The 15,810-nt window shown below is 38.1% G+C and overlaps 1 protein-coding gene across 1 annotated transcript in view; it reads right to left on the reverse strand.

The window, feature by feature from the left end:
- Positions 1-11,634, reverse strand: part of LOC101043774 (transmembrane serine protease 11B) — a 32,954-nt gene extending 21,320 nt beyond the window's left edge. The window contains exons 1-3 of the mRNA XM_074395661.1: positions 11,455-11,634; positions 8,571-8,736; positions 6,032-6,200 (exon numbers count right to left, since the gene is read on the reverse strand). Of these exons, the coding sequence (XP_074251762.1) occupies positions 6,032-6,200; positions 8,571-8,736; positions 11,455-11,634 (515 nt within the window). The remainder of the gene's footprint in view (positions 1-6,031; positions 6,201-8,570; positions 8,737-11,454) is intronic.
- Positions 11,635-15,810: the final 4,176 nt, after the last annotated feature.

A 15,810-nucleotide genomic window follows, 5' to 3' on the forward strand; every position in this document is an offset into this window, starting at 1 on the left:
CATGACCCATAAGAAGAAAACTCTCAAGGAACCTGGGTTTTCTTCTCAATACGCATGAGATTTTACAAGTACTGTGTATATATCAAATCCAAGTACTCTGGAATGTAACTGCCCACTTCCTACAAATCTTTTATATTAAAACATCATTTTTACACATTGGTATTATTGTTACTAAAAATATAACTTGAATATATAATTTTTCTTTTTTTAATAGTCTCTTTGGCTTCAGATGATCATATAATCTGTTCCTACTAAGGACATTGAGGGAAGATTGACATGCTTTGATAATTCTTGTAAATATAATGAACATGAATAAAAATCTTTTGATAGAGATGAAATTTCTGTCTCATGAGTTTCAGCCTTTTTGTAAAATTAATTACATCCTAAGGTACTAGGAGTATTTACAAATACTGCTGAAGTATTACAGCTAATGTTTATGAATTTTGATTAATATTAAAATGAGAGGAATATGAGAGTGGTGATAATATAGTTTATTTTTTTAACTAGGAAAAGTTGGTATTGAAAACTATAGCCCAGGCATGGTGGCTCATGCCTGTAATCCCAGCACTTTGGGAGGCCAAGGCTGGTGGATCACCTGAGGTCAGAAGTTTGAGACCAGCCTGGTCAACATGGCAAAACTTCTGTCTCTACTAAAAATAGAAAAATTGGCTGGGCATGGTGGCAGGAACTTGTAATCCCAGCTACTTGGGAGGCTGAGGCAGGAGAATCACTTGGACCCCGGAGGGGGAAATTGCAGTGAGCCAAGACCACGCCATTGCACTCCAGCCTGGGTGACAAGAGCAAAACTCCATCTCAAGAAAAAAAAAGAAAGAAAAAAGAAAACCATTTTCCACTAATATCAATTTTCAGGAGAAAAAAGCCACAATAAATTCCTAAAAGCATGACTGGGCAAATCTAAAAATTGGAAGCAATTATTACTTTACACCAACATTGGTTCACTTAAAATAAAATTTTTTAAAGAGATCCTAATTATACTCTCAAAATTACCTTGCTTGAAGCAGCAGGTTTTTGTTGGTTTAAGCTTTGATTTCCAAATTAGTAGCACCATCTAAAGTCCTACCTATATATTTCCTCATGGAAAAAGTCAACTTTTCATGGCATACAATGGAATTTATATAGTACTGCCTTCATATTTATTTTTAAATACAGAACTACATTGTATAGAGATTATCATTAATTTTAAAAATTAAAATAAAACAAAACTACTAAATTCATAGGGTATATATGAGTACTTACAATTGCAAAAGAACTTATTCTTTCCCATATAGTATTAGTAAGGATTTGACTGAGTTTATCTGGATATCTTCCTCCTTTGGTTCCTATATGCCTGTATGCCTAGGAAGCCTCCCACGCTTCTCCCTGACATTCTACTTTACAGACCCCTCACCACAACTTGCCTTGGAGGCCTTCAGGATGAATCCCATTTTGCCTTTTTCTCTGTTCATATCATTTACCTCAGGAACCTCTAAACTCCCAATTCATGATAGTCCCATTCTTTAATATAGGTCCTTCTCACTCCTTTCACTGGCTCTCTAAACCCTACTCTATGGCATTCTCCGGAAGTCACGGTATGCTTTCTGTAACTCTTTATGACTTCAATCTTGTCTCCAAACACCCTCTTCATATTCTTGCTTAAACTGGAACCTGCCTTTCCTCTAGTATGCAGACTTCATTGCCATCCTCTTATATGGTGTTTGTTTACCTACCACTCCTTTTACTGCTGTCCCTATAGGTGGAGTTCGTGTACCACTCACTTCTCAGTGACACTTCCAGATCACTGTCCCTCTGCTCTCTAAGGTCAGATTGTATGCTACTATGCCTGCATCTCATGGGGTGTATTATGGATTCATATGGAAGGTGTCATATGCTAAAAATAAAATGGCCACCTATAGACACCAGGTCTTAATCCCTAGGACCTATGTTATAAGAAATATAAAAAGGCTGGTCTGTGAATATCTGAATAAGAATTTTAACGTAAGAATAATTTTTTAAACGTTAGATACAAGAGTATATGTGCAGGCTTGTTACCTGAGTATATTGAACCCATGTAGTGATTATGTTACTCAATAGGTAGTTTTTCAACCAACCTCCACCCTGCCCCCTCGAGTAGTCCAGTGTCTAATGTTCCCACATTTGTGCCTGTGTGTGCTCAATGTTTAGCTTCTACTTGTAAGTGTGAACATGAGGTATTTGGTTTTCTGTTTCTGTGTTAATTCACTCAGGATTACAGCCTCCAGCTCCATCAATATTGCTTTAAATGACATGATTTCATCCTTTTTTATGACTATATAATATTCCATGCTATATATGTATCACATTTTCTTTATCCAATCCCCCACTGATGGGCACCTAGGTTGATTCCATGTCTTTGTTATTGTGAATAGTTTTTGTGTGTCTTTTTGGTGTAATGATCTATTTTCCTTTGGGTATGTAACCAGTAGTGAGATTGCTGGGTCGAATGGTAGCTCTGTTTAAGTTCTTTGTGAAATCTCCACATTGTTTTCCACAGTGGCAGAACTAATTTATATTCCCACCAGCAGTGTATTAGATATCCTTTTTCTCCACATTTATGCCAGCATCTGTTGTCTTTAGACTTTTTAAAAAATAGCTATTCTGACTGGTGTGAGATGGTATCTCATTGTAGTTTTTTTTTTTTTTTTTGAGATGGAGTTTTGCTCTTGTTACCCAGGCTGGAGTGCAATGGCGCGATCTCGGCTCACCGCAACCTCCGCCTCCTGGGTTCAGGCAATTCTCCTGCCTCAGCCTCCTAAGTAGCTGGGATTACAGGCACGCGCCACCACGCCCAGCTAGTTTTTTGTATTTTTAGTAGAGACGGGGTTTCACCGTGTTGACCAGGATGGTCTCGATCTCTCGACCTCGTGATCCACCCGCCTCGGCCTCCCAAAGTGCTGGGATTACAGTCGTGAGCCACCGCGCCCGGCCGATCTCATTGTAGTTTTGATAAAAACAAGCAATGAAGAAAGGACTTCCTATTTAATAAATGGTCCTGGGATAGCTGACTAGCCATATGCAAAAGATTCAAGCTGGATCCTTACCTTTTACTATATACAAACATTAACTCAAGGAGATTATTCTTGATTGTTCTGGTGGGCTCTAAATCCAATCACAAGTGTATTTATAAAGGAGAGGTAAAGAGACAGTAAATAGATATTCAAAAGAAGAGCAGGCAGTGTGAAGACAGAGATTGGAGTGATGTGACCACAGTCACTTTACCTTTGTTTAATTTTTAAATTTTGTGTGTACATAATAGGAGTATATATTTATGGGGTATAAGTGATAGTTAAATACAAGCACATAATGCATAATAATCCCCACAGGGTAAAGGGGATATCCATCACAGCAACCATTTATCCTTTCTTTATGTTACAAATGATCCAATTATAATCTTTTAGTTACTTGAAAATGCACAATAAATAATTCCCACTTGGTATTTTTTGAGACACAGTCTCACACCTGTTGCCCAGGCTGGAATGCAGTGGCACAATCATGGCTTACAGCAGCCTCAATTTCTCAGGTTTAAGAGATCTTCATGACTCAGCCTCCTGAGTAGCTTGGACTACAGGTACACACCACCATACCCAGCTAATTTTTGTATTTTTTTGTAGAGATAGGTTTTTTGCTATTTTGCCCAGGCTGGTCTTGAACTCCTGAGCTCAAGTGATTCTCCTGCCTTAGCCTCCCAGATTGCTGAGATTCAGGCATGAGTCACCATGTCCAAATAATTCCTACACTTTTGAAGTTCTGTTTGAAAATGTCTTTGTAGGGAGCCCCACTCAGGATGATATATTAATTGAGAATTGAAATAACCCAGAAAATTCACTGTGAGTAAGGTGTTGCAGGCCTAAGGGAAAAGCATGTACTCTTCACACAATATGATTGTGAACCATCATTTTCTAGATTTACTTTTATCTATACCTTTTAGTAGCTAACAGATAGTTCTCAAGTACCTTGTTTATTGGCTGGGGCTGTATTATTTATCACAAGAAGATATTTACCACTAGAAAATAATCTGATTTTCCCAGGTGTGTGGCTCACGCCTGTAATACCAGCACTTTGGGAGGCTGAGGTGGGTGGATCATGAGGTCAGAAGATCAAGACCTTCCTGGCCTACATGGTGAAATGCTGTCCCTACTAAAAAAATACAAAAAGTAGCTGGGCATGGTGGCATGCACCTGTAGTTCCTGCTACTCGGGAGCCTGAGGCAGAATTGCTTGAACCCAGGAGGCAGAGGTTGCAGTAAGCCAAGATGGCACCACTGCACTCCAGCCTAGTGACAGAGCAAGACTCTGTCTCAAATCATCATCATCATCATCATCATCATCATCATCATCATCATCATCATCATCTGATTCTTTCTTCAGTGAGCAGGCTTTTGTTTTTCCTCATAGGAGATAATTATATGTATTATTTCTCTAACATATAAGTAAAAAATGTGTTCAGTATGAGATCAGCAATTTATGACATGATTTCAAATTTAAATGTTAAAAGCTGAAAGATCAACTCTAGGTGGAACATGGTAGAAAGCCAACACAGGTGGATCACTTGGACCCAGGAGTTTGAGACCAGCCTGGCAGTATGACAAAACCCTGTGTCTACAAAATATATAAGAATGAGCTGGGTGTGGTGGCATATACCAATAGTCTCACCTACTCAGGAGGCTGAGGCAGGAGGTTGGCTTGAGCCCAGGTGGTCAAGACTGCAGTAAGCCATGATCATGCCCCTGCACTCCAGCCTGGGTGAGACTCTGTCTCAAAAAAAGAAAAAAAAAAATCAGATTAACTCTAGAGTGTGGTATATGTTGTCAATAGTCTAAATGTTGCCAGTCTAAGGACATTCAGACAAAAGATAGTGGGCAATAGAGCCAAAATCAAGTCAGGAAAAAAAGACTTTTATAAGTGAAGTTTTAAAAGGGTAAAATTTAATAACTTTCTTCTATTTTAGGTTATTTTATGCATCATTTTCTCCTTTAGTCTTTTTAATGTCTTAACTGCTGTTTCACGCTTTCAATTATTTTATTAGTTATAATGCTGTTGGCCACTTTCTCTTTGTCCAGATACTTTCTTCCTCAATTACACATATCTGGCAGCCATAAGAAAGAATGAGTTCATGTCCTTTGCAGGGACATGGATGAAGCTGGAAACCGTCACTCTCAGCAGACTTACACAGGCACAGAAAACCAAACACCACGTGTTCTCACTTATAAATGGGAGTTAATAACGAATGACATGGACACAGGGAGAGGAACATCATACACTGGGGTCTGTTGAGGGGTGAGGGGCAAAGGGAGGGAGAACATTAGGACAAACACCTAATGCATGAAGGGCTTAAAATCTAGATAATGGGTTGATAGGAGCAGTAAACCACCATGGCACATGTGTATCTATATTACAAACCTGCACATTTTGTACATGTATCCCAGAACTTAAAGTAAAATTTAAAATAATAATAATAATAAAGAACATATCTCTGGTCACTTCTTAATCTCCTTTACTTTTTTAAAAGAACTTTAAATTTTGTAGTTTTTAGGTTGCCGAGACCAGCTCGGTCATAGAGACCCCAACCCAGGCAGCACTGAGGGAATTAAGAAACAGACACAAAGACAGAGTGCAAAGGTGGGACATCGCGGGTTTCAGTATTCCCAGCTGAGACCCTTGATCAGAGTTTGACCCACATATTTATTGACAGCAAGCAAGTGATAATCATCATTACTGCAATTACTGCAGTTTATAGATTAACTAAAAACATTCTTCTCAGAGAACAAAGCATTCTTTATTAGTGGCAAGAAACACTAGTAAATACAGGCTCTGACACATATATCTACTACAACTGGAACAGGTAGTTAGGGCACCAGTCACTCATGCTATTGTTTGTGGTTCCAGAATGCCTTTAAGTGGTCTTCTGCTCTGGACGGGTCAGGTATTTCTTTCCCTCACTCCAGTAAACCAACAACCTCCAGCAATGTGCATCACTGCCATCACGAGTATGTTACAGTGCTATAGATATTTTGTCTATGGCCAGTTTCTTTAAGGCCTGTTTATGACAGGTGTGGGGCCTTTTCCCAGTATGTCCTCCTTTTTGATTTTGCAAAGCAGTAAAGGCAAGAGCAGCTTTGCCACAGTGAGCTACTTCTTGCAGGATTCGGGATCCACATCTGCAGACTATACAAACAACACAGTTTAAAAGCACAATTATCATTGAAATCACAAAACCTCCCAGTGTTTTTATCCACTTGAGAGGATTTATGGCTGCTAATCCATTATTGGCTCCTTCAAGTACTTCAGTTTCTGGCAATGTCAAGTGTGCCTGAGAGCCTTGAAGTACCTGCTCTTACAGTTTTACAATATTCAAAGATAAATTTCCAGTATGACCCTTTAAATGTCTTTTAACTTTTTTCCATTTATGTTCTGATTCATTATAAAGGTGAGGAGCAATGCAGATATCGGAAGTATTCCAATCACATTTCAGTTGCATTCTATATTCTAAACTCGTTATGCGATCTCCCAACCATACGACAGTTTGTCAGAGATCATTAATCTGATTAGCTGTGTTCTAATCTATTTTAGTTTGAGAATTCCACATCAAGGTATAGTTTTTCTGTCAATTATTAACAAACTTTGCTGTCTTTACTGACAAATGCAGAACCACTCCTGCTGCAGTGGCTGTAGCCGTAACTGTAATCAGACCCACAATGATTAAAATTAAAGTTGCAGTGAATTATCTGGTACATTTTAGAACACTTTTGTAAAATTTCAGTGAGAATATATGCTGATGGGGATGTTTATGTTTCCCAGGGACAGGATAGATTTACTGGTAGCCATATTCCCTCTTGGGCTCTTACCAGTAATTTGTAGTTATAAGAGTCAAACTTAAGGCATTAATTCAAGAAAACAATTTACAACTGTGACATGTTATCTGGGAGATAAGAAAATTGATCTGTAACTTTCCCATTACTAAAATATAAGGAGGGCTGACACAGCTCTGAATCCAGAGAGTTTTTATCTTTTACAAATTCTAATGAATACTAATGATTGTAGCAGGATCCTATATAATTTCCTTCCCAGACCTTTATTAGTTTCAGGGCCATACATGATTTCCAATGTTCTTTTTGTTCATGTTCCAATTTTGGCCAAATCATTTTTGGTTGTCATCCTACCCTGCATGCCTCTATTTCTCCAAATAATAGGGACATTTGTTTCAGCGTGTATTGACTCAAAACTATTACTTTTTGTGTTTAAGTAATTCTGTGTCACAACAAGAGGGCTAACTGGTGCAATTAATGCTAACTATTCTCTTAGGGGACCAATTAATTACAATTTCATGGGAATTATTGTGGAGCACCTCAGCCTCTGCCAAAACACAGTCTTCCCAAATTAATATTTTTAACTTAGAGGACCACTCTTTATTTTGTCTGCATTTAGGTTTTGAGGAGCAAAACATAGTTGTTTTATTTTCTGAATAATTACAAAAAATACTAAGGCCAGAAATCATATGTAAATAAAGGACGGAAAGAAATATATGACCAGTATGTGAAATTTTCTTTTACTTTTGCCCCAACTTCAGGAGTACTCATTGTAATGGTGATAACCACTGCTCATGATAAGGCTTTAAATGTCTGGATGGTACCCACACCAGCTGTTGATTTGGACCTGGAGAAACATAGCAACTCCTTTCCCCCATGTTATTACATTGTCTTTTTCCCAACCTTTTGTTAATGAGTCTCACCACCAGAGTAATTTCCCTAAGTTCTCTTCTGTGGATTGTTTATTCAGGTGTTGTTCAGTGCTGTCATTTGTCCTCGTCTTGGCAAACCTAAAAAATTTGAAGTTAGTAATGCTAAGTTAAGTTGCATTTGTGGGGTTCTATATTCACTGTTCCCTCTTTGATTTTTGCAAATGCTGTTTAAGGGAAAGATTTATTTGTTCTACAATAGCCTGTCCCTGAGAATTACATGGGATACTTGTAGTATGAGTAATGTTCCATTGCCTAAAAAAATGCTGCTAAAGAATGACTAACATATTTTAGGGCATTATCAGTTTTTGTGGAAGAGGGAATTTCCAAAACAGCAAAACACTGTATTAGATATTGTTTGACACAGGCTGATGGTTTCCCAGTTTGACACGTTGCCCAAACAAAATGAGAAAAAGTATCTACAAAGACGTGTACATATGCTAATTTTCTAAAAGAAGGAACATGGGTAACATCCATTTGCCAAAGACAGTTTGCTTTTAATCCACAAGAGTTAACACTCCCTGTAAAGGACAGAGAATGAATTATTTGACAGGTTGGACATTGTTGAATAATGGCTTTAGCCTCTCTCCAAGTAATATTATAACTTCCTTTAAGACCAGAGGCATTTACATGGGTCAAAGTGTGAAATGTTCAGCATTTAACAATGCTGTCACAACGAAGCAATCAGCCGTTTGAGTCCCTGCAGTTAAAGGTCCTGGAAGAGGTGTGTGAAGCCTAATATGAGATGTAAAAAGGGTGCATTCTATTTCTAATTGCAATTTGTAACTAGGTAAATAAACTCATCAATTGTTCATCTGTAGTAAATCGAAGCTGAGCGTTTTCAATTGATCGTGTGGAATGAACCACGTATGAAGAATCAGAAGTTACATTAACAGGCATCTCAAAAGCAGTTAAGACTTCAGTTACAGCTGCAAGCTGTGCTTTTTGGGCTGAAGTATACGGTTTCTGAAAAATTTTACTTTTGGACCCAGAATAAGAAGCTTTACCATTGCTTGATCTGTCTGTGAAAACATTTTCAGCACCTTCAATTGGTTTGGGTTTAATTGTTGTAGGGAGAATCCAATTAGTTAATTTTAAAAATTGAAATAATTTTGTTTTTTGAAAGTGATTATCAAGAGCACCCATGAAATCAGCTAAATGGATTTGCCAAGTAAGACTATTCATAAAGGCCTATTATATTTGTGCCTTTGTAAGAGGGACACTAGTTTTTCCAGGGTCATATCCATGTAATTTAACAATTTGAGTTCTCCCATTCCTATCAGAGCGGCAGTTTGATCCAAATAAGAAATCAGAGTCCATGAATTTGTATGAGGAAGAAAAAGCCATTGCACCAAGTCTTGCTCTTGAACAATAATACCAGGTGAGTGCTGAGTTGGAAAAATTAATAAATCTAAAGTTTTTTCTGGATCTATTCTATTTATTTGAGCCTTATGCACTTACTTCTCAATGAGCTATAACTCTGCCTCAGCCTCCTTTGTTAATTGTCGAGGGCTAGAGAGACTACGATCTCCTATAAGGATAGAAAATAGATTATTCATGGCATAGGTAGGAATGCCTAGAGCAGGTTATATCCAAGTAATGTCCCTTAGTAATTTTTCAAAGTCATTTAATGTTTTTAATCAATCCCTGTGTATGGTTCCTTTTTGTGGCACAACGGTAGTGTTCATCACTAAGATTCCTAAGTACGAGTAAGGAGTAGAAGTCTGAATTTTGTCAGGCACTATAATTAAACCAGCATGACACATTGAATTTTGCAAGTGATCATAACATTGGAGTAGTATTTCCTGAGTGGGAGCAGCACAAAGAATATCATCCGTATAATGAATAATGTAACACTGTGAAAATTCCTTTTTGATGGGCTCAATAACTTGGCCCACACAAGTTCGACAAATTGTGGGACTGCTTAACATTCCTTGTGGCAACACTCTCCAGTGATGTCTTTTAGCAGGTTTTTTATTATTTATAGAAGGAATAGTGAATGCAAATCTCTCAAACACCTTTTCTGACAAAGGAATTGTAAAGAAACAGTCCTTGAAATCAATCACAATTAGTGGCCCATTTTTTGAAATCATAGCAGGAGAAGGCAATCCTGGCTGTCATGCCTCCATAGGTTGTATAACTGAATTAATGGCTCTAAGATTCGTCAACATTCTCCATTTACTGATTTTCTCTTAGTAACAAAAACTGGAGAATTCCAGAGGAAAAATGTTGGAGCAGTGTGTCCCTTTTCTAATTATTCACTAACTAAGTCCTCTAAAGCCTCCAGTTTCTCTTTACTCTGCAGCCATTGTTCTATCCAAATTGGCCCATTTGTTAACCATTTTAGAGGTATACGTTTTGGAGGCTTAGCAATGGCCACCGTCAAAAACAATATCCTAGACCCTGACCAAAATTGTTTTCCCACTTTAAGTGGTTCCTTTAACCCTTGTAAATTTTTTCCTAATCCCATGCCAGCCAAACACCCCATCTCTTGTATTATATGCTGACTTTGAGGGCAATACAGTTGTTCTGGAATTAACACTTGTGCTCCCCACTGCTGTAATAGATCTCTTCCCCATAAATTTGTTGGTACAGAAGTTACAATTGATTGAATAGTCCCAGGTTGTCCACTGGGTCTTTTACAATGCAAAATATAACTGCTTTGATATACTTTAGGGGCTTTGCCAACTCCAACTATGTTAAATTGAGTGGGTTAAATTGGCCATGCAGATGGCCAGCGCTATAGAGAAATGATTGAAATGTCTGCTCCTGTATTTACTAATCCTTTAAATTTCTTTCCCTGAATAGATATTTCACAAGTAGGACATTAAACAGTAATTTGATTTACCCAGTAAGCTGCTTTGCCTTGTTTATTTGTGCTTCCAAATCCTCCTATTTGTTTAGTTTCACTTTTCCCTGTTTCCACATACCACACAATTAGGAGCTGTGCTATACGCTCTCATGGCTCAGCTTTCCAGGGGACAGAAGTAGATATAACAATTTAAATTTCCCCATTGTAATCTGAATAATGACTCCTGTACGTACTTGCACTCCTTTTAAATTTAAATTAGACCTACCTAGAAGTAATTCTATCAACCCTGCTAGCAAGGGTCCACAGACTTCTGTTGGCACTTTTTGTGAGGGTTCCCCAATAGAAGGCTCACAGCTTTTGTGCAGCATAAATCTACTGTGGCACTACCAGCTGTGACAGGGGACAGACACTGTACAGGGATAAGGGAGTAGCCTGAGTCAGAAACGCCCTGGTTTGGAACAGGGCCCAGGATGGGCCCCTCATGCTGTTTCCCAAAATCTTTATCAAACTTAGAGTGACACTGACTAGCCCAATGTTTTCCTTTTTCACATTTTGGACGTATTTCAGGCTCAGTAATTTTCTTTTTTTTTTTTTCTTAACTGGAGACCTGATTTGCTTATTTTTTCTGTATTCTTTCTTAGTATGACCATGCTTTCCACAGTTAAAACAAGTTGCACGAAATGGAATATTTCCTTTACTCACTTTCAGTTCTGCCATTGCTTGGGTCAGCAAAGTAGCCTTATGCAGATTACCTCTGATATTATCATAAGCTTTAATATAGTTAACCAAATGTGCTTTTCCTCTAACGGGTCACAAAGCAGCTTGGCACTCAGGATTGGCATTGGTAAAAGCTAATAACCACAACACTATACCTGAGCAGCTGAATTTGCAATCACCTTTTTTAGAGACTCCTGTAATCTGGCTGTAAAATTTGCATAAGGTTCTTTTGGTTCCTTCTTGATTGCACTAAATGAAAGGTATTGTTCTCCTCCTGAAGCGATTTTTTTCCCAGGCTCTAATGCACACTCCTCTAAACTGCTCTGTGGCGTCATCCTGCATGACCACTTGTTCACCTAAACTAGCTCAGCCGCCAAACCCCAAAGTTGGTCTGCAGTTATATTAATTTGAGGTTGGGCCTGGGCATTGTGATGAGGCTGAATGGAAGCTTCATCTGCCCACCAAGTTTTAAATTTTAAGAACTGAGCAGAAGTCAGACAAGCTAGAGTAAGAGGATCCCAGTTAGCAGGAATCATTCAACTGGAGACAGCAACATTCTTTAACAGTGCCATTACAAAAGGAGAACCTGGTTCATATTGATTGATAACTTGTTTAAAATTTTTTAAGTAATTTAAAAGGAAAAGGATCAAACATAGCCATAATATGGCTGACAAGCATTCATATCACCCTCTTGTCTGGCTTGCTGGATTCCTGCCTGAATAGAACTGAAAACGATCGCTTGAGGCACTGGTCGAACAGTCAGTGAAGCAACTACTTTTTGCCCATTGTCCTTTGGAAAAGAAAGATCCAGAGGGCCAAGCCACTCTTTTTCTTTAGAAGAGTGAGGGGGTGCAGAGAGGCAGGGACATACCTCCCCTCTTTTGCTGTTTTAGCTGGCAAGCAAACCTGCTCTGTCACCTCTTCTGTTACTTTGTTATACTCTCTATCCTCCTCTGATTCCTCCTCCTCATTATTAGTTTGAAATGGCTCTAATGCTGAACACACTATTGCCCAAACTGACCATACTAAGATTGGAATATCCCCAGCTCCTTCTTTATAAAGCAATGAAAGACAAAGAAAACAGCAGAAGAACAGAGTAAGATTCATTGAAAACAACTGACGGAACAAGGAGCTAGTGCTAACTTTAACTCCCCCTTTTCTGAGGGTTGCTAAAGCAGACTCAAATAAGCCTCACGCCTGCTTGACCCTTGTCCCATTTGTTACCCTGATGCTTCCAAGTTTCCCTTTTTACTCACCATGGGGATTGCTTTAAGAATACTCGGGTGTCCTCCAGCTTAGTTCCACATTCTCAAATCATTTCTCTGGTGACCATTCATCCCTGGTTCGAGCTCCATATATGGACACCACTTGCCAAGATCAGCTCGGTCATAGAGACCCCAATCCAGGCAGCACTGAAGGAATTAAACAGACACAAAGAGTGCAAAAGGTGAGACTTTGGGGGGCTTCAGCATTCCCAGCTGAAAACATCGAACAGAGTTTGACTGACATATTTATTGACAGAAAGCAAGTAATAATCATCATAACTGCAGTTTATAGATTAACCAAAAGCATTCTTCACAGGGAGCAAAGCATTCTTTGCTAGTGGCAAGAAACAGGCTCTGACGCATATATCTACTGCAACTGAAACACGTCATTAGGGCACCGGTCACGCATGCTATTGTTTGTGGTTCCACAATGCCTTTAAATGGTCTTCTGCCCTAGACAGGTCAGGTATTTCTTTCCCTCACTCCAGTAAACCAACAACCTCCAGCAATGAGTGTCACTGCCATCACGAGTATGTTACAGTGCTATAGATATTTTGTGTATGGCCAGTTTCTTTAAGGCTTGTTTATGACAGGCTTACGGCCTGTTCCCAGCATTAGGTCTTAGTCAAAATATTTCTCTCTTCTCACTCTACCATATCTCTCTGCTGGAGCTTATGCACTCACATGGCTTAAAATGCCACCTATATGGTGACAATAAAAAATGTATATCTTAAGATCAAACTGCAATTCTTGGTACCAAATTTACTTCTTCAACTCCCCCTACTCACCTGCTCCTTTCACTTTCTTCATAGACATCTCAAGAACATTTCTGAGAGTAAGCTCATGATCTCTTCTCCCAAAACAAACTCGTTCTCTTTATTCATCTTTTCTTATCTCAGTAAATGGCTCCCTAGTAGTTTTATTCTGCATGTCAGAAATAAGGGTTCCATTTTTCATGCTTCCCATGCTTCACCATTTGTCTGTATGGCCACGTTTTCTTGGTAAGTATTTTAAAAATTCATCTGTTTCCTTTCATTACCTCTACTACTACTCCTGTTTATATCACCATCATTTACTACCTGAACTTTGGCAAAAGTTTTGTACCTGAGCTCTCCACATCACACTTGCTGCCTTGCACATAACAGCACTTCTCTAGACAGAGGATTCTCCCTGAAACATAACCCTGACTGGGTCCTTCCCTTAATTCCAGTGGCGATCAGGTTTAGGATGAAAGAATTGTCAACACAGCCTACCAGGCCTAATGCAATCTAGTCCCCTGACAACTTCTCAGTCTTATCTCAGGCCATCGTTTCTCACTCTCTAAGCTAAAACCACTGTGGCCTTCCTTACAATTTGTATGCACTTCCAGGTCTTCGCATATATGCTAATTTCTTGACCAGAACATTCTTCCCCTCATGTCTCATCTTAAAGGCTACTTTTTTAGGGAAGGCTTCCCCATATTCTAAGCTAAGTCCCCCTTAGAGACACTCTTTGCTTCAATTATGACTTTAATGGTAATTTTATTCATTTTTTTTTTTAATTCAGTGTCTGTCTTCCTTGCTAGATAGTAGTCAGGGGAGACAGACAGATGTCTAATTTGCTATTTTCTTTAACGCAGCTAGATTAGAGCCATGCCATTAATACCTGTTTGATCAATATATATTGAATAAATTATGATATTTTACTTTTTCTTTGACTTACTTGAATTTCCTTTGATATTTATTTGTGTTTACTCTTTAAGTTACAATATTTTTTTCTTCTCTCTGACTTCTGAAAGGCTATCATCCATTATGAGCAATGAGTACTTCCCATCTACTTTCTGCACTGTCACACTTTCTAAGCTATGTAACTTAAAAGATTCATAGGCCAACATCTTATTTTGAAGATAATACTATGTTTTAACCTATATTAATAAAACATTTGAACTACCAGATTGGGACCATCTTTTCAGGTATAAACCTTCTCACCTGTCCACAGAAATGATGTAACACCAATCCTTGGTCACTGCTCATCTAATGATTGGTTATTGAAGAAGATGTTGTACAAAGAATGAGGGAGGCCTCTTTCAAGAAAGTAATTTTTGACAAAACCCTCCAAGTTCAATTTTAATAAGTATGCATAATTGAATCTTTGAATATAGAAGGTGAAATATTAAAGCATTGAAGTATTTCTCACATTTGTCCACTTCCTATGTATTTATTGATAATAAAGTATTATACAAGAATTACTATGGGAAATATCTTCCTCACTCTTCTATTTCATTATGAGAGAAAAAAAAATTGACCACAGATAGCATTAATTATAAAAAACTCTTTAGGTCAGGATTTATTTCTCTGCCAATTACTCTTTTAAAATAAGCAAAACCAATAATATTTATTAAGCAGTCCAGAAATGTTTGGAATATCAGAGTTTCTTGAGAAAGAAAGCTTTCTAATTCTCCAGTGGTTAAAGAATGTGGTGTAAAGTATTTCTGTTCTGAAGATTCAATTATAATTTTCTCAATGACCTATACCTGGCAAATTTTTGTTTTAATGAGGCTCTCATAATCAAAATCTGGCTGTTTTAAAAAAAAAAAATCACAATCTGTGAGTGTACTGGATACTGTGATGTGCTTCCCAGATTTCCTTTCAAGATCAAAGCAGTCATTCCTCTAACTGCCAGAAGTTGTACTAGGTAGTAGTTTATAGCTCAGTCCCTACACAGAAATTGCACTCAACCAAAAGAGCAGCCATCATCCAATGACTAATTACTGGGAAGGGAAGAAAATGGTTTCAAAGCCCTAGTGTCACGTGAAATAACTCAGAAACAAAGTTGAATACCGCATGTTCTTACTTATAAATGGGAGCTAAACAAAGGGAATACAAAGTGGAATAATAAACACTAGAGACCACAAAAGGTGGGAGCATATGAGAGGAATGAGGGTTGAAAAATTACCTATTGGGTACAACATTCACTATTCAGGTGATAGGTATACTAAAAGCCCAGGCTTTACCAGTACACAATATATGCATGCAATAAACTACACTTGTATCCTCTGAATATATAAAAATAAAAACTAAGAATAAAATTTTTAAAAGCTACAGTCTTTGATTCAATTCCAGACATGTCTGAGATGCCATCTCAGCTTCAGAGCTCTGTGTGATATTGATTGAGGTCCTTGTGGCAATTCCTTCCCCTTCCAAATCTTGCTTCCTCACTCTTTTCTAGATATTACTTCTGTGTGCATTGTTTGATAAAGCACTATTT

This window comes from Saimiri boliviensis, chromosome 3 (assembly GCF_048565385.1).
Source record: "Saimiri boliviensis isolate mSaiBol1 chromosome 3, mSaiBol1.pri, whole genome shotgun sequence".
Classification (NCBI taxonomy): domain Eukaryota; kingdom Metazoa; phylum Chordata; class Mammalia; order Primates; family Cebidae; genus Saimiri; species Saimiri boliviensis.